General features: G+C 46.6%; 2 protein-coding genes across 6 annotated transcripts; both read right to left on the bottom strand.

Moving 5' to 3' along the window:
• Nucleotides 1–1272: 1272 nt before the first annotated feature.
• Nucleotides 1273–7731, bottom strand: LOC120809439 (putative oxidoreductase YjmC). 2 transcript variants are annotated; one of them, XM_040163249.2, is made up of 11 exons: nt 7528–7731; nt 4254–4402; nt 3977–4165; nt 3723–3784; nt 3541–3594; nt 3360–3458; nt 3045–3180; nt 2755–2873; nt 2277–2372; nt 2045–2155; nt 1273–1809 (listed from the first exon to the last, which is right to left on the bottom strand). In XM_040163249.2, exons 1-11 carry the CDS (start codon nt 7533–7535, stop codon nt 1744–1746), a joined length of 1089 nt encoding a protein of 362 aa, XP_040019183.1. In that variant the 5' UTR covers nt 7536–7731; the 3' UTR covers nt 1273–1743. The 2 variants fall into 2 exon arrangements, with proteins under 2 accessions (XP_040019183.1, XP_077939076.1); XM_078082950.1 differs by lacking the exon at nt 7528–7731 and adding an exon at nt 6508–6534.
• A 2881-nt stretch (nt 7732–10612) lies between these two features.
• Nucleotides 10613–17672, bottom strand: ifitm5 (interferon induced transmembrane protein 5). Of its 4 annotated transcripts, none has more exons than XM_078082954.1 (3): nt 17411–17672; nt 12402–12834; nt 10613–11575 (listed from the first exon to the last, which is right to left on the bottom strand). In XM_078082954.1, the coding sequence occupies exons 2-3, from the start codon at nt 12819–12821 to the stop codon at nt 11354–11356; spliced, it is 642 nt and encodes a 213-aa protein (XP_077939080.1). In that variant the 5' UTR covers nt 12822–12834; nt 17411–17672; the 3' UTR covers nt 10613–11353. The 4 variants fall into 4 exon arrangements, with proteins under 4 accessions (XP_077939080.1, XP_040019528.1, XP_040019527.1 ...); XM_040163594.2 differs by lacking the exon at nt 17411–17672 and adding an exon at nt 13841–14062; XM_040163593.2 differs by lacking the exon at nt 17411–17672 and adding an exon at nt 13583–13923.
• Between the last annotated feature and the right edge of the window lie 1424 nt (nt 17673–19096).

The raw sequence follows: 19096 nt of genomic DNA on the forward strand, positions 1-19096 counted from the left end.
CACGCCGTGCCGTTCGCTGTCTTCCCTCCATCAGCCGCTCACTTCATCATTTGCTTGTTTAGTGAGTGATGGACCCCCCCCCCAGCACCACAAAGGAAACCACCGAATCAGAATCTGCTTAATCCTAGACAGCGGCCCTGCTCTTGGGGGCCACGTCTAATCCGCGCAAGGGCACCGAGCCAAGGCCATCTATCCATCCATGCACACACACACACACCGAGTCCACCCCATGAAGAGTGATTGAATCGGCCTCTTAATCCTTGGACTCGGGCGGAGCCCTCCAACCAGTACCCCCCCCCCCCCCCTTCAAGAGCAGACCTAATCTCCCTTCATAAGCGCTTGCAGACCTGGCCTGGACGAGCACTCATTTAGCCCCCCCCCCCGGCGGGGCTGAAAGCCCATTGATTTGTTGATTTCTCTGCTTTTGTTTGCGGCCGGCCGAGTGTTAACGAGACATCCAGGGTCCGGGGCCCGGTGCCAGGACTTTTGGCATGGGAGATTAGGGTTCTGATCTGGGCATCTGTCACTGGCCAGTGCCCCGGGTCCCTCGTGGCCCCGAGAGAGGCCGCTGCTTCAGCTTAACTGATTTTAACAAGGTAGATCAAACATGTATGCAGCGCACTCAGAAAAACATAATACTGAATATTTGTATTGCTTTTTACTTTGTATGTGACGTCATGTTAGATGAAATGTTTACGTGACTATGTGCCCAGATCGAGTATTACATTAATTAAACATTAGTTGTTCTCATCTTAAACGATGTGGGGAACATTAATGCTATAAAATATATTTGGTCATTATTCAATTTGAACAACATCACAAAATCAACAGAACATGTTTTATATAAAGAAGTTGCTGCTTAAATAAAGCAAGCCAACAACAATAGCAACATCACACAATATGAACAATGTGTAAATGAATTCATGAGTGAACAGCAGCAGTTTACTGTGAAACCCTGTGGTTCCACCTAGTGGTGAGAAGTCAGACCCTTCATGGGAGTGTTGAATTCAACATGAAAGCGCATGCAAATACAGTAGCACTCAACTACATCATTTACTCATCATTATCTGCACGCCAGCACTCGGATTGTGCCAAAGTTACTACCTGATGTTTGGGACACTACGACGTTAAAAGATTCTCTTTCTCAGACATCAAAAAATCTAAATGGGTGAGCACATTTATGTTCACTTTTCAATAAAACCCCTAAATAATATCAATAGTTTTGCAAGGCAAAGTAAACATGTAAATGCAAGCATTAAAAAACATCACCAATAAGATTAAAAGCATGTTGGTTTATTAGGCTTCCATTGAAATAAGGCACATTCAAATGGTGTTTTAAAGATAACCTTTGAGTCAAAAGGAGATTTGAACTTTAAAAACCAAACAGTCTCATGATGATTTAAAAAAAAAAAAAAAAATCTTTGTGTGCATTATAACTGTAATAATTAATAAGAACAAACTCAAACCACTTTAGCTTAGCACCTGTCTTTGTTAACCTGCTCCCAGCTGGTCATTACACATTTTGCTATTTGAAGTCATATCAATATAAACATTTGGTTCCAGTATCTTCAGACTGAAAAAAACACGTTGCGAGGAGTCCCTTAAGAAAAGAAAACGCTGTGGTATTTTCCTCCTCATGTTATAAATGTCGCTTTAATTAAAACCTTTATGAACTTGAACAACGAATAAAATGAGATTGTCAAGTTAAAGATGAGCAGAAGTTGGGGATCTGGGCTGGACGGACTAATTGGAGATGACCTTGTCACACGGCAGCAGAGGGCGGACGCCGACTCTCTTGGCACATTCGTTCTGGGGAAGTAGAACGCACAAACGGGAGTCAATGCAGCTGAATCGCAAAGGCTTTTTTCTGAAATGAGCAGTTGGATTTTGGGAAATGGGCCTTATTTAAAAAAGGTTTAGTTGCACTCATAATTAGTGTTATTAGGTGTATTTGTAAAAAGGTACAAACTCTCAGCTCTTTTAAATGAGCAATAAATAAAACGCCACGGTGAACATTCCAGGCAGTTCCTTTTGCACCTCCTACCATGTAGTTGATGACATTGATGTGGTAGGGGATCCCTCCCATCTCCTCACACTTCTTCATGTTAATCCTCTCTGGATCTCCGGCGGTCAGAACCGGGGAGGCGGAGTCCGCCTGAGACAAACAACCAGTTGCATATTCTTTTATATAAAACAATCACACTTGCGATAATCCTCTCAACATTTTTCTCCTTATCAGCCTTTATTGACACACAGCAGCAGTGGGATCTACTCACAGGTTCCATCCCTCTATGGATGGACAGAAGGTCCGACATCCTATCGCTGAACCCGGGGGCAAAGTTCTCCGGGTTGATCGCCACGAAACATTGACCCTGAAAGTACAAAAGCAACGGAGCAAACAGGCAAAGAGTAAATAAAGGGCCCCGTCAGACTCATTGATCGGACGTATTGTTCAGATAAAAGATAAAACCTTTTCCCAAAAGAATGTGTGTTGTGTCAGCTTGGTGTGACAGAAAATGTATTCTGTCCGTTATCTAGTCAATCGTTTGATTTAATCAACACTGTGGGGCCTCCACACGCTTTGACCAGAGGAACACGGCCCCTCACAACATTATTATTTCCCACCTTAGAGATACTAATGTGCGTTACAGGGGAAATCCTTTTCAACCCTTTTCTCATTTCACAAATAACAAGACATGAGGACCTATTCTTTTTTTAATATGCTCAGGAGTCCCAAATAAATAAATAACATACCAGGTTTGCAACACGATCTGTTACTTTCCACGTGCGGACGTGTTTGCTGTACTGGGCACCGGCCAAGATACCACAGAACACCTCCACCATCATCCCCAGCCCGAAGCCTTTGTACCCTCCTGAGGACAACAGCACACACAGACAAAGGCATTGTAGCATACGTGATGCTAAACAGCGCATCATCCTAAAAGAAGATGGAGATAATCCTTCTGAGAAATCGTCCCCCGTGAATCGCATCTTTCTACCCCACATGTTACAGGTGAGCAGACTGGGTTCAGCTGGGTTCCGACCTGTGGCTTCGCTTCCGCCGATGGGCACCAGGCCTCCTCCGCTCAGGACCTCCTTGGGGTTGGTGGTCAGCTTGCCCTGAGCGTCACAGCCCCAGCCCTCAGGGATGGTGTCTCCACGTCGTTCGTGGAGCTCCACCTGTGCACAAAACATTGAGACGCTGAATGAGGTCCAAGGATTTTGCTTCTGCAACTCAAACCAGTTTTCAGGAGAGTCGACGATGCATTTATGTCACAATCAGTGACAGTCAGTCTCCTAATATTATTTTCTGCATGAAAGGCCTTCCAGATGTGTCATCAGTATACAGCTTGTCTCACCTTTCCAAGTGCTACTGCAGATGTGGCCATATCCAGAACGAAGCTGTCTCCGTCCTTAGCAGGAGCCGCCACGCTGATGGGGTTGGTGCCCAGAGTGCACTACAAAGAGCAGAGAGTGAGGCCGAGAGGCTCTTTGTGCAATGAGGTACAGTTTATTCTGTGCAACAGATCATCTTTTCACCTCTTTGCCGCGTGTGGGAACCACCAGCGGGGACGTGTTGGTGAACGACATGCCCTGTAAAGGACACACTATTAGACACTGCCATTAAAACCATTTGGGGGAAGAAGGACAGCACATTGACCTTAATTACTTAGGAAATGACCTTTTGTATGAAATAAAAAAGCAGAGTAAACGTCACTCACGATCATGTTTTCCTTCAGAGCTTGCATTGCGTAGTATCCGGCGATACCGTAATGGTTGGACCCTGATATAGCAAACATTTACAGTTTACTTCATTTGATTTGTAGTCATCTTTCATCAGCATTTAATCGCTTGTTATATGAGCTTAATGCAAAACCCACGAACATATTTATCAGGCAGGTGAATCCAAATGCGTCGCATATTGCTGTGCAGCAGTTATTAACAGCCGCTGTTAGCAGCATGCTAACGTGCTCACCGTGTGCCACCACCCAGCCAATGCCGGCTTCTTTTGCCTTCTTAATGGCCAGATTCATGCAGAAGTTTCCCACCACAGGACCCAGGAGGTTCTTCCCATCTACCAACGCCGTGGCTGCACTCTCCTTCTCCACCACCGGCTCACCGTCCTTGGCACAGATTCCGGTCTGGACGTCCTTCACATACATGTCTGGCAAAGAGTACAAAGAACCAATGATCATCTTATTCAATCGATGTGTGTACCGAGTCAGACGGGGAACGTTCAGCGCCCCACTGACCCATCCGGTTGAGTCCATGGCTGTAGTGACCCCGGTGGTCCCCCTCCACCAGCACCTCTGCCAGGCTGCGGGCATGATGCGGCTGGGTGCCCACGCTGGTCATGCACCTCTCGACAAAGCCTTGCACCTCCGACTTGCTAATCAGGCATCTGCAGAGAGGAAGAATGTACGATCGATCGATCAAATATGCATTTCTTTCAAGCTGATCCTTCTTCAGATTCTGGTGGTGAAACTGAAAATGTTCAAATGAAAGGAGTACTTTTAATGCTGCAAATCCAAAATGATGCAAAATCATTCAGAGCCAGAAGAAACAACAACTACTAAATCAACAGTAAGCTGTCACAATGCTGTCCAATCAGGTCTAAAGTCTGTTTTTTGCTCCACATTTTGTAGGAGAACTCGACTATCATTCCAAAGTCCACGGTTGCAACAGTGATTTCACAATGTGAAAACAAATCGATGTTGTCAGTCATCACAGGATCACATTGTGTTGTTGCTGCACACAGGACGCCCCCCACAGAGGTACACAGGCCGTAAACAGCCGGCTACTCACTGTTGACTTTACGAGGACATTTTGAGCCGTGTGATAATAAGAAACGGCAGGACTTCATGGATCACATGTTTTGTCGTGCACGGTCACATGCACAGACCCCTCAGGCCACTGCAATAACCGCACAGTGTGTTTAACAGGGCGGACGCCGACTACGACATGGTGATAACGGATGTGCTCAGTGAAACAAAAAAGATTTGATTTCATGTCTTTAACTCTGAGATCAAACCTTTGGAAAACGTCACAGAGGCGTCAGAAATGAATGTCACAAGCTTCACTTCAAACCAACTAAATAAAAAGCACACGCTTCCTTATTCAGCACCGGATTCAAAGAGTTAACGAGTCCTGTGGCGCAGTGACGGCGACGCGCTGCAGTGTAGAAAGATTCGCCCTCATTTCAAAAGGTCATCAAACAGACGGCGCCATTGTGTTGTTCATCTGAAGATTGTCATGGTGTAAAGTTCAGATGTTCTTTTCTTCAAGGGGTTTGGAAGTATGTGTGAACACCAGGGCTTTCTTTTACTTGTATTCTCTGTAGATGTACAGCTAAAAAACTACCGTCCAAACAAGCGGGTTAACTGCTAAAAGCTCCTCAAAAACCCTTTTCCAGATGTTGAACAACAGATATTACGACACACTGTGTTGAAACATGTTTGGATGACTAATAAAGAAGAGATTCGTCTTCAAATCCCATTTAATGAAAACATCAATAAGGCTAACGTTTCCGAAGGGTTGTGTTCCCTTCCTTCCTTCTCTTCTCCTTCCCTGGCTTCCTTCATTGTGCTTTGGGGTATTCAGTTGTTTTAGACCGGAAGTTTTGGAATGCCTGGTAAGTGAATCCATATTTGGTCTTCAGGGAATCTGGATGGGCCTCATGTTTATTGGATTCTCAGTTCCTCCGCAGAAGAACGGTATGTCCTGCACAAAAGGCTCTGCTCAAAAACCAATAACTGTTCTTCTGCACCTCGGAGAGCTGCTGGGCGTATGGGTGGGAGTGAGTCTGGGTGTATTCACTTGTTGCAGAACGGAAAGTTTTGGAATGCTTGGTAAGTGAGTCCAGATTTGGTCTGTGGGGAACTTGGACGGGCCTCATTTCCTTTCCAGAAGAACAGAGTGTTCTGCACAAAAGACAACTGATACCTCAGAGCGTTGGGTCGGGCTCTTTATTAATGGATTAATCCCCTTTTTACTTAACGCCAAGTAGGATGGACTATCCAACCTTTTGTTATATTATCCGGTTGAGGTTACAGTCACGTCACCCTGAGAGGAGACAAACAACACACAACTTAACTAACTAACAACTTAAGAGGATCGATCACGCTCGGATTGTTGTAAACTTGTTTTCTGACCGTATTGTGAACTAAAAACATCTCACTTCTCTGCTGGTAACTCCAGCTGCATATTTAGCCCCTCATACAGATGTGAGAGTGGAATCAACTTCACATCTAACAAGCGAAAGGGTAATTACATGTCAGATGTAATTCCCTCAAACTATTCACCATAGTTAAGGTGTAAGGAGCTGCAAATGAACACAAACTAATATGTCATGAAGGGATACCAATGCTATTCACCTGCTTTTTTGTTTTTATGTCAACAAAGTTAGTGCAGAAACTAAAACTCGTTGTGCAGGATAAGCAGCGTGCACTTTTATTGTAACACCACTAGCCAATCGGAACTATTTCATGGACAAATCTCTCCACTGACCTTCTCCTGCAGGCCCTCCTCCTCGCGTGGACAAATACGAACCGTTACCGGGCCGTTTATATCCTCTGTACATGCCCGAGGGGGAGTGGAAATCAGAGCTGCCACGATTAGAGGATTGTGGGTTTGATCTAACCTGCACGTTGGTGTGTCCTTGGGAAGGACACTTGTCCCCTAGCTCCTGCCACCACTGCATGAATGGGTGAAGTACAAACCCTTCATACATTTCCAGACGAATGAGGGGTCAGGAACAAGAGAAAAACCTTCACCAGGGAAGTTTGACTTCCTCGGGCCGACTGGTAACAATCGGTCAGAATGTCTCAAGGTCACATCGGGGGGCCGCGGTGTTTGTTCACAGTCAGGGATGTTACCAGCCGGCTGTGGTCCACATTAGATCATAGAAGAATCATAATCTGGCTTGACTGCATTATCTTTGGACCGTATGAAGGTGAAAGAGGCCGGTGCTCCTGTCACTGGCTCATGTTACAAGTGTACTGGGACGTGCACGTGTCTGAGGGCTGAGCGCTCTCCATTACATCACAAATACAATGGAAGAAGAGTGTAACTCTTTCATCAACTGCACCAAGATCAAATGTGGAATGTGTGGAAGCTCCAACACGACGGAATTCAGCACAAGTTACAAGCGAAGCCACTTGTCTACAGGCTGTCAAATAGAAAGTGAAATCTCCGATTCAAAAGTGCACACGAATCAAACTAAAACGGTGAAATGTATTTCAGGGCTTTTTTGAAAGTCGAAATTCTGCATAGGAAGCGAAAAAAAACGAAACGTTCCCCTTTTCTTCAGATGAGGAAATGCACACAGGAGGCGTTAATGAACTGAAACACGGGCACAAACAATGCAAATGATTACCACAAGTAAGTGAACTATGCTCCCTCAACTTTTTCTTAACTTTGTAAAAGTCACGTTTCTCTTCTGCAAACCGCGTCTCTGCACTGCGCCCATCGCATGGAGCGTTTCCTGTCAGTCATGCGCTCGGTCTCCTTGGAGACCAGAGCCCTCACCTGGTCATGTTGGCGCTTCTTCTGCTGCTTCTGCTGCTTCTTCTTCTGCTGCTTCTGCTGCTTCTTCTGCTGCTTCTGCTTCTGCTTTCACACCAACGCACGCAGTAGAGAAAGTCGGCGGATGGAAGCGGCTGAGTCCATCGGGCGGCTGTGGGCGTGTTGCACGAGAGGCGTTGTGGAGGGAGTTGCTCGAGCGGGTGTTCGACATGACTGGTGGCGCACGTGCAGGCCTGCGGAGCGCACGTGTTCGCGCGCTGATAATAAGGCCGTAAACACGTCACGTACCAACTACACGACCACACGGGAAAGTGTACAGAAGCGCCACGTGGTGGATTCTAACCGTAGCCCTGAAACAAGGTGTGGCCCTCGCGTGGCCCACGTTACAGAAGGTGATTCAGGCATGAAACGGGACCAGTTGAATGAGTCCTTTTCACCAGCTTTTACCTTTCAGGTTTCTTGGGCTTCGCTTGTACTAAATCCTGCTGCTCGCATAGCGACTGAGCAGCAGTGGAAGAAGTGCTGAGATAGTTGAGTTAAGAACACGTAGCAATATTATGCATTAGAATTAGATCAGCTCACTGTAAGAATACTGCATGTTATTGACAGTTTTTGCTATATGTTCTTTAAAGTGAGCAGGTACGTGTTGGTTCAGCTGTGTGAACGGATGGGGTCCAGCTTACATCCAGGACCTGGTCCAACCCGACATCCCAACCCGCACTCTCCGCTCTGCATGTGATAAACTGCTTGTTCCTCCTCACTGAGAGCAAAACACTCGACTAGATCTCCACTCTTTGCTGTCCTGCTCCTAAATGGTGGAAGGAGGTCTCTGAAGACATCAGGACCACAGAGAGCCTTCACATCTTCAGACTAAAGACACACCTCTTCACACTCTACCTCCACTAACACACTAACTACCTGCAGCACTTACATTGGACTTGTAACGTCACTCATCTATAGCAAATTGTAAACTGGCTTATTTGAGGAAATCACACTTTCTTGTTTCTTGTTCTCCTGAGTTTGTGTCCTTATGGTTGAATGCACTTATTGTACGTCGCTTTGGATAAAAGCATCGTACAAATGACATGTAATGTAATGTAACACATGGACGTTCTCTCCACTTGGCAGGAACAACATGGTGCAAACACAATCACATTTTAGTCATTTGGCACCGTAGCAGTTCAGCATAGTTCAGTTTGGTTTTGGATGATGTTTTGCTCGAACTTGCCTCTGGAGGAGGGACAAAGGACTTGGAAACCCAACTCTGGAAACCGGTTTAACTACTACGCAGCAATTATCAAAATCTGAGAAGGCATCGAACTATAAAGAAAAACATGCTTTTCCTTTGTTGTTTAGTGGACTTGGGTTTGCTTTTTCAATGTGAGCAACACTGTATTTCCCGTTTTATGAATTGTTACTTACTTATCACACTAATAACATCTGCAGAGCTCCAAGGAGTTTTATGTTCCCAGGTTGCTGAGCTAGAAGCTGATTTGTCTCCACTTTTGTGTTTAAATCTGTTACAAATGATATAAACTACTTGCATCTCTCCTCCTGCACCATCGTGTGTGCCGTGTCCTGAACTAACAAGTCAGCAGTCAGTTCCGTTCAGGTTTGTTCTGTGTGGTGAAATCCAGTTTGAAGCCTCCGGAGGGGGGAGGAGGGATGGGGGGGGGGGTGTTATTATGTAGCATTTAGGAGGATCTTCTGGCAGATTGACTCAAACATTATTTGTTTTGTATCGTGAAGTCAACTGAAATGAAGAAGTATTGTGTTTTATTCAACGGAGTATTGTGTTTTATTCGTAAATAATGACTTTATTTGGTAGTTAGTGTTTTCTCGTTGACACCAAACAGCTGCAGTTTGTTTCTTTCTGCAACCCCACCACCAGAGGGCACCACATCCCACACACACCTCAAGGGATTCCCTTTGAATGTGCGTTCAGTGTTCAGTTATACATTAATACCCCGCTGCCCAGAGATGTGTCATTAAGCTCAATAAGCTTTGTTTCATTTGATCAAAATGGAACAAACAATCCCAACTCATCTGATAAAAGTCCTTTTCCTGTTTAACTTTACCTTTGGGTGCAACACGTGGCGTCACATTACAGGTCATTTGTCCAAAGCGGCTTTCATTACATGTTTAACCCGTGGCTTTTTACATTTTAGTCCAGGGAGCAATTAGGGGTTAGGTGTCTTGCTCAGGGACACTTTGACTTGGGACATGAGGGCTTTACAGTCTGTACACCTGCGACAACATCTGTCCTGAAACCTTCACAACAGGAAGAACACTTGATTTATGTGTGTTCTTCCTGCATGTCCTCCTCCCCGGGCCTCAGCAGCGAGAAGTGGGCGGCCCCTCCCTGTGCTGCGCCAGCTCCTAGTCTGTAATTCTCCACGGCTCAAACATCTGGGAGCCTTTAGCTCGGACCGCAGGAGGAAAATAGCAAGTGGGAAGCTAGAGGCTGTCATTTGGGTGCTTATATATATAACGTTGCGAGCAAAGGAGGGGCTGCTAATATGATGGGAGGTCTGAAGACGTGGGCCGCGGTGCATGACGCAGCAGATTCAGTCTCTGCATCGCTCAATGCACCTCAGCAGGCGTTCTAGACTTCAGTACAACATGTGTCTGTGTGGATGAACCTGTAGGTTTCCTGTGGCACTAATCCTCCGACAGAACGCCGATATAAAATGTGCAGTAAGTCGTCATACTGAAAGGCGATTGGGTGGAAATGATGTGGTGGGGCTGCAGGCCTCCTCTGTACTGGTCAGCCTGGGCGGCCCTGCCTTACGCACGAGGCCACACTTAAACTCCCTAAATCGGGATGTCCTGTACATAATTGGTGCGGCCGCAGGCTCACAGCTGGGATGAAAAAAACGATGCCTTGCCCAAGGCCTCAGACCTGCCCCAGAATCCAACCTACGCCCAAAAGGATTTATTATAAACTGCTGTAGGTGAAGCAGTGAAACTAAAACCGCCATTTCAAAGAACCTCCCTTCATCCTCGTGCTCATTAGTGGAGGATGGATCTGAGAAAGAAGCCGACCCGAAGCAATTGTATCATGTGAAAGAGAAACATATAAAGCCTGTTTGTTATATGTAAGGCAATACTGAGATAGTATCTGCTTTATTTAGCTCCATTACAAATGGTCAGCAAAAAGCTGAGGAAAAATGAATGCAACAAAATACTACTAAGAATACATGTATAATGACTAAAGCAGATGTATGTTATCACAAAAGGTAAAAAGCTGCTGAAAAAAGATAAATAAGCACCGGTGGGAGGTGAATGTTGATTATCATTCGATATGCAGACTGTGGCTCCTCCGTCCTCTGTTCTCTCTGACTAGAGATCATTTTAGCCATCATCAAATTTACCGTTCAACATAAATACAATAAATAAGAAGGAAAAGACCCAGAGCAGCTGCATGCTCTCTCTCTGTTTGTTCCCCTCGTTTCCATCTCAGGTCTTTGACCGACACATTTCTACCAACCTGAACACCATCATTTGTTCTCAGAGGTCCAGAAGTATTAAGTCTTATCCAGCTCATGTGCTAATGTGTAACCGGTTTCATGGGCCAGAATTTACAACACCAGCATCAGAACTGGTGCATCCCAAAGACGACCTTCTTGTAATAGAAGACGTTTCCTTCTCACTACTTTTATTCGTTGGGTGCTGAATAGATGTCAGCCCAGATTGTTTTGCTTTGTGGCTTGAATTGGCTGAAAATATTTAGGAGCTGTCTACAATCCCCTCTCCCTGTTTATGAGGACGGGTCGACTTTGAGACCCATGTGTGTTTATTACCTTCTTCTTTTTTTCTTGCCCTCCGTCTACCAGCTAAACAGCTTCATAAAGTTTTGGAAGCCATCCTCTCCGAAAAAGTCGAACGAGCCCTGGGAGGAGCCCAGGTGGACGAGCAGGAGGACGAGCAGCCCGACGGCCAGAAGTGGAATCAGCAGGTTCCAGCCGCCTGCCAGGATGTTGTACCACTTGGCCTTGTCGGAACACTCCTGGGCCAGCTGCAGGTTGCCCTGAGTCTTCTGGTCCCTGGCCTGCATGGAGGCGCACACACGCACACACACACACACAACAATTAAGAATCACGTAAAGAGTAAAAATGTATTTCAAGTGTCTGAACCCGTTTACACTGTCAGTCGTAAAAAGACGAGGGCACCTGCATCTTATGACATCTTCAGTGAAATCTTTACTGTTTACAGCTTGTGCCATGATTCCATTTGTTTCCACAGCCAGTGAGTCGAGGTTGAGCGTTGGAGGGTTCTGAAACCCTTGAGCTGCCTCTGAATCCGTATATTTTAGAACGCACCAGGCTGTCTTTCTGGAGCTCTCTCCAATTTCCCATGAGTGCCGGCCCATTAGGAAGATGCCAGTTACACCCTTTTTCACCGCAGAGACTGCGTGCCGCTGTCTGTGATTAGAGCGCGGAGCCCATCCGGGGCCTTTGGTTCAGCGCCCAATGCCGACAGATTGCAAACCCCCTTTTTGGTGCGTACTTAAGAAACCTTTTTAACTCAGGTCGTCGCGTCGTTTGTCCAGTCCTGCTTTGCTTTCAAGGACCTTGTGTGCTGTGTTGTCGACGAGCGAGAAACTGTTTTAGTTTCTCGTTCCTTTGGCTCCACGGCCCATTCCTGTGGCGAAGGGCGCGAACAGCTGCCCACTATGATGACACGTTCCTGCTGGCTTTCATGGCTTTACTGACAATCTGGCCCTCGCAATGTCGCGTTACAAAACATTTTGAAATACTTTCCTCACCATGGTATCAAGCTTTTTACTTGTGTTGTGTATCTTCTTCTTTCATGAAAACGGCTTAAACCGAAACATGCGACTTAAAACAAACAAAATTAAAAAAGAGCATCTCACCTTGATGGAGTAGACGAGCGCCATGAATCCCAGGCAGCAGAAGTTGACGTACAAGGTGTTGCACAGCGACCAGACCAGATAGTCGCGCGGAGGGTTGTTGCCGGCGTCCATGTTCACCACGGTGGATCCGGCCGGCTTACGGGCGGACTTACAGTTGGTGAGCGGCGTGCAGTCCGAGGGGAAGTTGTACGAGTGGTTGTCCATGGTCAGAGTTTGGATGGGAGATCCGCGGGGCGAATAAGTCGGGGGTTTTTCCGAATCCGCCGAGCCGTCCAGAAGCCTGTGCGCTGTCCCTCTTTTGAAAGTAGTGACCCCCCACCGCCCTCTCCTGTGTGAGAGGCTTATAAAGGCCAGAGAAGAGGGAGGCGACAGGAGGAGGACGCATGGGCAGGGTCCTTTAATATACAGCAGGTCTGTCATTATGTGGTCAGGCCTGAAATAGAGATACGGAGACACAGAAAGCAGTATGGGACAGAAGACAGAAAAAGAGACAGCTAACAGAGACATGGGAGCAGTTTTAAAGCCTCTTCCCCCAAATTACCCTCCACCTCAGCTCCCCTGAAGGTCCCGTTGGACGGCGCTATGGCAGAGGACAAGTGGAGGTTGGGTATAGTTCCAAGGCCTCAAAGGCGATGAAGAGAGGCTCATCTGACGTTGCTCAGAGGCCTGGGCAGGACTGGTCTCTTAGTGAGCCCAGAGGTGATATTTTACATATTTTGATGAGGTGATATTTTACATTGGTCAATTTGTGAAACAAATGACAATTCTATTCTGCTTTCTTGTCCACAGTTACAAGAAATCTTCCAGTCTGGATTTTATTTGAGCTTAAGCCTAAAAGGTCAGATACTTGTCCTTTTTCCAGAAGAATAATGAATAATCAAAAGAATGCTTTCATCGTATACATTACATTTATTGACATTGGAGACTATCATTAGTTTCAGCCCCGAACCGGCATCCCTGTGGTAAAAAGAAATACGCATCACAACTTTAATTGAGAGGTTTGTGGTGTTTTATTGTGTGTCTTTCTTTCTACAAGGCAGGAGATGCTCAGCGGGCTATTCTGTTTTTAAGCATTTCAAATTTCCTCTGTTAAGGCCGCCGCGTGTTTCTGCGTCTTTACGTCGTGTGACGCACTCGTGTCCTTGCGTCGCTCTGAAAACGCAGAAGGATAAATTACTCACATTGGAGTTTCCAAGTGCAAGTACAGTCCACCATTGATGACCACTGGGCATTGTTAATGTAAAAATAGTTTAGTCCATTATTCACAATCTCACAATTGTCGTCAGTCGGGAGGACGTGGACGCGTAAATCAAACATCCGCGAGCGAGAAAATATCTCGCGCGAGACGAACTTTTGCTCGCGAGGTTAATCTCTGCTCGCGCTCGAAGGTGTTTTGACGAACTGACCGAAGAGCCGGTTAAATAACCTGATTCGTGTACCTGAAGCGGGAGAATCGGGTGCCAAACGTCAATGAACCGACTCACTCCGGCTTTCAACCACTCATTCGTGCCCGCGCTTCAGTGGCTTGAGCGCGCGATCGGTGGTCTTCTTCTGTGAGTCGCGGGCTGATCCAGCTCACCAGCGCCTCCACTGGAGCGGTGGTACAATCAATCAGGAAGTGGGCCGCCTTGATCGCGCACGACTGAACCTTAAGAGACTCCTGTACAGTTGGTGGCGGTGTACTACAGAGATAGTATCTACCGAGAAACAAAAGAAGAAGAAAAGAACCGTGACAACCGAGTTGAACAGAGTTGTTGAATAGTGATGGGAAGTTCGGATCTTTTTACCGACTCGGTTCTTAATCTCGTTCAGTAAAATCAACAAATCTTTTTTCGAGTCATTCGTTCATGTCGGGGTGGTAAGGTGAGCGAACGGATCTTTCTTCGAGTCATTTGGTGACGGGGAGGGGGGAGATTTTACAGACTGTTCAGTAAAATGAACGAATCTTTTTTTTGAGAGGACTCGTTACTCTCGAGTCCTTGTAAGGATTCGTCGTTCACGAACGACACATCACTATTGTTGAAGTGTTGTGGAAGCACGGTTGCGGTGTGACCGTGAGAGCGACTCGGATTGCTCCCGGTGACTGTTGACTCAATTACTGAATGCTGTACTACTAACGTGGAGAGCCGATCCCATGAGCCATTGTATGTATAAGTGCATCGAATAAAACGCTGTGATATAATTTTGCTATTTAATGTTTGTGTTTACAAAACACCACTTTGCAGTAGGCTATTTTGTGCATGACAACTGTTTATAATGCAGTGCACCGTATTTAAGTCATGAGGTGACCGGTCCTGCACTTTAACTGAGAAGTTAACGAACTCTTGCCGAATGAAAATTAACGGCAAGTTAGGTAGGCTAGGTTAGGTCTACCAATTCACAACGCCCATTAGGTTAGGCAGGGAATATTTCTATCATGGGTTAGAAATCGTGTGTAGCCTACTCTTTAACAAATGCGCTGCACGCTATGTAAATGACCGGAAGAGACCGTGGCGACCGAGGAGCTGCTGAACGAGACCGAATGTAACCGTGCACCATCGAATCTGTAATCGAGCGGTGTCTCTGCAAGTTTGCGCTGTCAACCGCGACATGGTGCCATGAGAGCCACCATGCGAGCATCGGAAAGGAGATGGTGTAAATATAAACGACCTGACGACCTGCTTAAATTTCAATCTCTCCTCTCCTTGTTTTCTCGTTTTCTGCTTCTATCTCTGCTGCCAAAAGCTCTTTCTACCAATCCAAAATTGAATCTTCATTTTCTAACCCCAAAAAACTCTTCTCGATCTTCTCCAATCTCCTCGAACCCCCTACCCCTCCTCCCCCCTCCACCCTTCTTCCGGGAGACTTTGTCAACTACTTCACCAAGAAAATAGCCGACATACGCTCCTCCTTCTCAAACCCACCACCTACTTCTCGCGTCGCACCGACCTCACCTCTTTCACCGCCCTCTCTCCTAACCAAATTCTTACCCTAGTAACCTCTGCCCGTCCGACCACCTGCCCTCTTGACCCCATTCCATCACATCTTCTACAATCTATCGCACCTGACCTTCTTCCGTTCCTCACCTGTCTCATCAACAACGCTCTGTCATCTGGCTGTTTTCCCAATTCTCTGAAGGAGGCAAGAGTCAACCCTCTCCTGAAGAAACCCACCCTCAACCCTTCTGAAGAAAACAACTACAGACCGGTCTCTCTTCTTCCATTTTTGTCCAAAACCCTTGAACGTGTGATCTTTAACCAACTCTCCTCTTATCTCCACTGTAACAACCTCCTTGACCCCCATCAGTCAGGTTTCAAGGCAGGCCACTCTACAGAGACTGCTCTCCTTGCTGTCTCTGAGCAACTCCACACTGCTAGAGCCGCCTCTCTCTCCTCTGTCCTCGTCCTTCTGGACTTCTCTGCTGCATTTGACACAGTCAACCACCAGATCCTTATTTCCTCCCTTCAGGAACTTGGTGTCACAGGCTCTGCTCTCTCCCTTCTCTCGTCCTACCTCGACGGCCGCACCTACCGGGTAACCTGGCGAGGATCTGTGTCGGAACCTTGTCCTCTTACTACTGGAGTTCCTCAGGGTTCCGTGCTGGGTCCCCTCCTGTTCTCGCTTTACACCAACTCTCCTGGCGCTGTCATTCGCTCGCATGGCTTCTCTTACCACAGCTATGCCGACGACACCCAACTAATTCTCTCCTTCCCTCACTCGGACACCCAGGTGGCGGCTCGGATCTCTGCCTGTCTAACTGACATCTCCCACTGGATGTCCGCCCACCATCTGAAAATCAACCCCGACAAAACTGAACTACTTCTCTTTCCCGGAAAAGATTCGCTTACCCAGGACCTGACAGTCAACTTTGGGAACTCCGTACTAACGCCCACTTTGACCGCTAAGAACCTCGGCGTCACACTCGACAGCCAACTCTCCCTGACTCCCAACATCACCGCGACAACGCGATCCTGTAGATACACGCTCTACAACATCAGGAGAATACGTCCCCTTCTCACTCAGAAGGCAGCGCAGGTACTGATTCAGGCTCTTGTCATCTCCCGCCTGGACTACTGCAACTCCCTCCTGGCTGGTCTCCCTGCCACCGCCATTCGACCTCTGCAGCTCATTCAGAATGCAGCAGCTCCACTGGTCTTCAACCTTCCTAAGTTCTCCCTCACTCCTCCACTCCTCCGCTCTCTTCACTGGTACCGGTGGCCGCCCGCATCCAGTTCAAAACATTGGTGCTCACGTACCATGCTGTGAATGAATGGGGTCCAGCTTACATCCAGGACATGGTCAAACCCTACATCCCAACCCGCACTCTCCGCTCTGCATCTGCAAAACTACTCGTCCCTCCCTCACTGAGAGCAAAACACTCGACTAGATCTCGACTCTTCGCTGTCCTTGCGCCGAAATGGTGGAACGAGCTCTCTGAAGACATCAGGACCGCAGAGAGCCTTCACATCTTCCGCCGCAAACTAAAGACACACCTCTTCAGACTCTACCTCGACTAAAGACTAACAAACTGTAGCACTTAAATTGTACTTGTAACGTCACTCATCTATAGCAAATTGTAAATTGGCTTATTTGAGGAAATTGCACTTTCTTGTTTCTTGTTCTCCTGAGTTTGTACCCTATGGTTGAATGTACTTATTGTACGCACTGGCTGTTGTTTATTTTGACAGTAAGGGGGCGGAGCCAGTCACCAGGGGCCGGAGCCAGTCACTATTGTATCCACATCTGATTGGTTACAAACCCCGTCTTTGGATTGGCTGGAGTGATGCATTTACACACAGAAGCCCATTTCCGCACTGAAGACAGGGGATAGAAAGTCGAAATTATGAGATAAAACGTTGTCAAAACACAAACGACACCTTTATGTAACCGTAGACGACAACCAGCTACAACCATCATTTACCATCATTACCGGTACATTAAGAGCAATGCGCCCAGCTCGCAAACCGGCCCCGTATTGGTAAAATGAAGTCCGAGTCTGTGAATATCTTTGAAGGAGTTCGCTTGTTTACCGTGACTCTTCTTCAGACGTCTTTTCTTCTCATGTTTGAAACGTTGGGACAAAGCCGTGTCGGAGCCAAATTGCACTCTTTCCCGGTGGAATTAAATGTGTAACTCGCCGATGTGTGTGTAAAGAATGCAGATCACGAAATTTAAAAAAATGGTTGGTTCAGTTGTTTTGTACAAAGGATTTTGCGAAAAGAAAAGCAAGAAATACGGGCAGAATGAAAAGTTAGCAGAGGATGGTTTCGATCCATCGACCTCTGGGTTATGGGCCCAGCACGCTTCCGCTGCGCCACTCTGCTACTTGAGGGTTATATGGAAACAACACACAATTATAGTAACAAAACATTGAAGTCGATAATACATGTTTCTATTATATCAAATTGTTTGGTTTTATACACGAGGTTATGTGATCGGGCGTCATTTTTGCACCGAAGTAGTTTCTGTATGCTCTATTTATTTTTGTATTTAGAAAGACGAACAAGAAGTGACGTGGGATTGACGAGGAGCGGCAAATTCGATTAATATGAATCCTTACACTAGTTTTCACACGGACGCAGTTCAAAGCATCTATTCATCTGCATATGTCGGGCCACAGCCTTCCCTTTACGAGTGTCTTAAGTACATGTCTAGTTTTATTCGTTTATTCATTTGTGTATTTGGTCCTGTGTTGATTAGTGTTGTTCCTGACATCCGGGCTACCGTAGGGATGACGTAATAGGGTGGGCCTTAGGGCCTTGTTGGCGCATGCGTCTGCGTCCTTGCGTCGACGCACTCGTTTCAATTCATGGTTCTAAAAGTCTTGCGTGTGTTGCAGAGCGATTCACCTCCAGAACAACAGGCGGAGTGACGTGTTTTGTTGAAGACGACCTAGAGAGTCACGTCTATTTATTTATTTGTTTATTTATCATAGACTTTATTGCCCCGTGCATCACACTGCTGCTTTTCATCAAGGACACATTTGTCCCGTATTTTCCTCCACGACTTTGTTCCTCTCGACCGGCAAACCGGCGTTTGCGGCGATCTCCCTCCGTGAATCCAACCCGCTTCTAAACCCGCCAATGGCGGCTTGTATACGCGCTCATATTTACGCATTTCTTCAGACAAAAGCTCTTCAATCTGCTCCGTTCTCTCGTAAACTTTCTTCGTTTTAATAATGGCGGTATCGGGCTATGAAAGCGGAAATGTGAGACTCCGTGAAGGACGTAGTTAGCGGACCAATCACAGACTGGTGCTGCGGGAGAAAATGTCTCGACACGCAGGGACGCAAAGAGGTGTGAAAAGCGACGCACGGGACACGCAAGGGGGTTAGGGTTCTCAGTGATCTTGATTATAATGATGAAAATCATTATAAGAAGAAAAAGGACGAAGATGGATGACAATGTGGCCCAGATGTTGAGGCTGCGAGCGGTGGAGCCATAGTGTCGGGCACCATCCATATCTCCAACCACCTTCTGGTCTCTGGCCTGGTTGGGACCAAAGCACATGGATTCAAGAAGTGGATTCATAGTAATGCGCGAAATCAAGGGGCAGTAAACCGCCATCATAGACCCCAAGCCCAGTCGTATAATGTCTGCCTTCATGTTACTTTGGAAATAATGTTTCCTGGAGAAAAGCTTAACTGAACCCAAGATATATAATAACATTCCTTGTCACCTTCGAGTGCTGCGTAGGTATCGTTCTCTTTCTGGTGT

Source organism: Gasterosteus aculeatus, chromosome X (genome assembly GCF_964276395.1).
Source record: "Gasterosteus aculeatus chromosome X, fGasAcu3.hap1.1, whole genome shotgun sequence".
In the NCBI taxonomy this organism is placed as follows: domain Eukaryota; kingdom Metazoa; phylum Chordata; class Actinopteri; order Perciformes; family Gasterosteidae; genus Gasterosteus; species Gasterosteus aculeatus.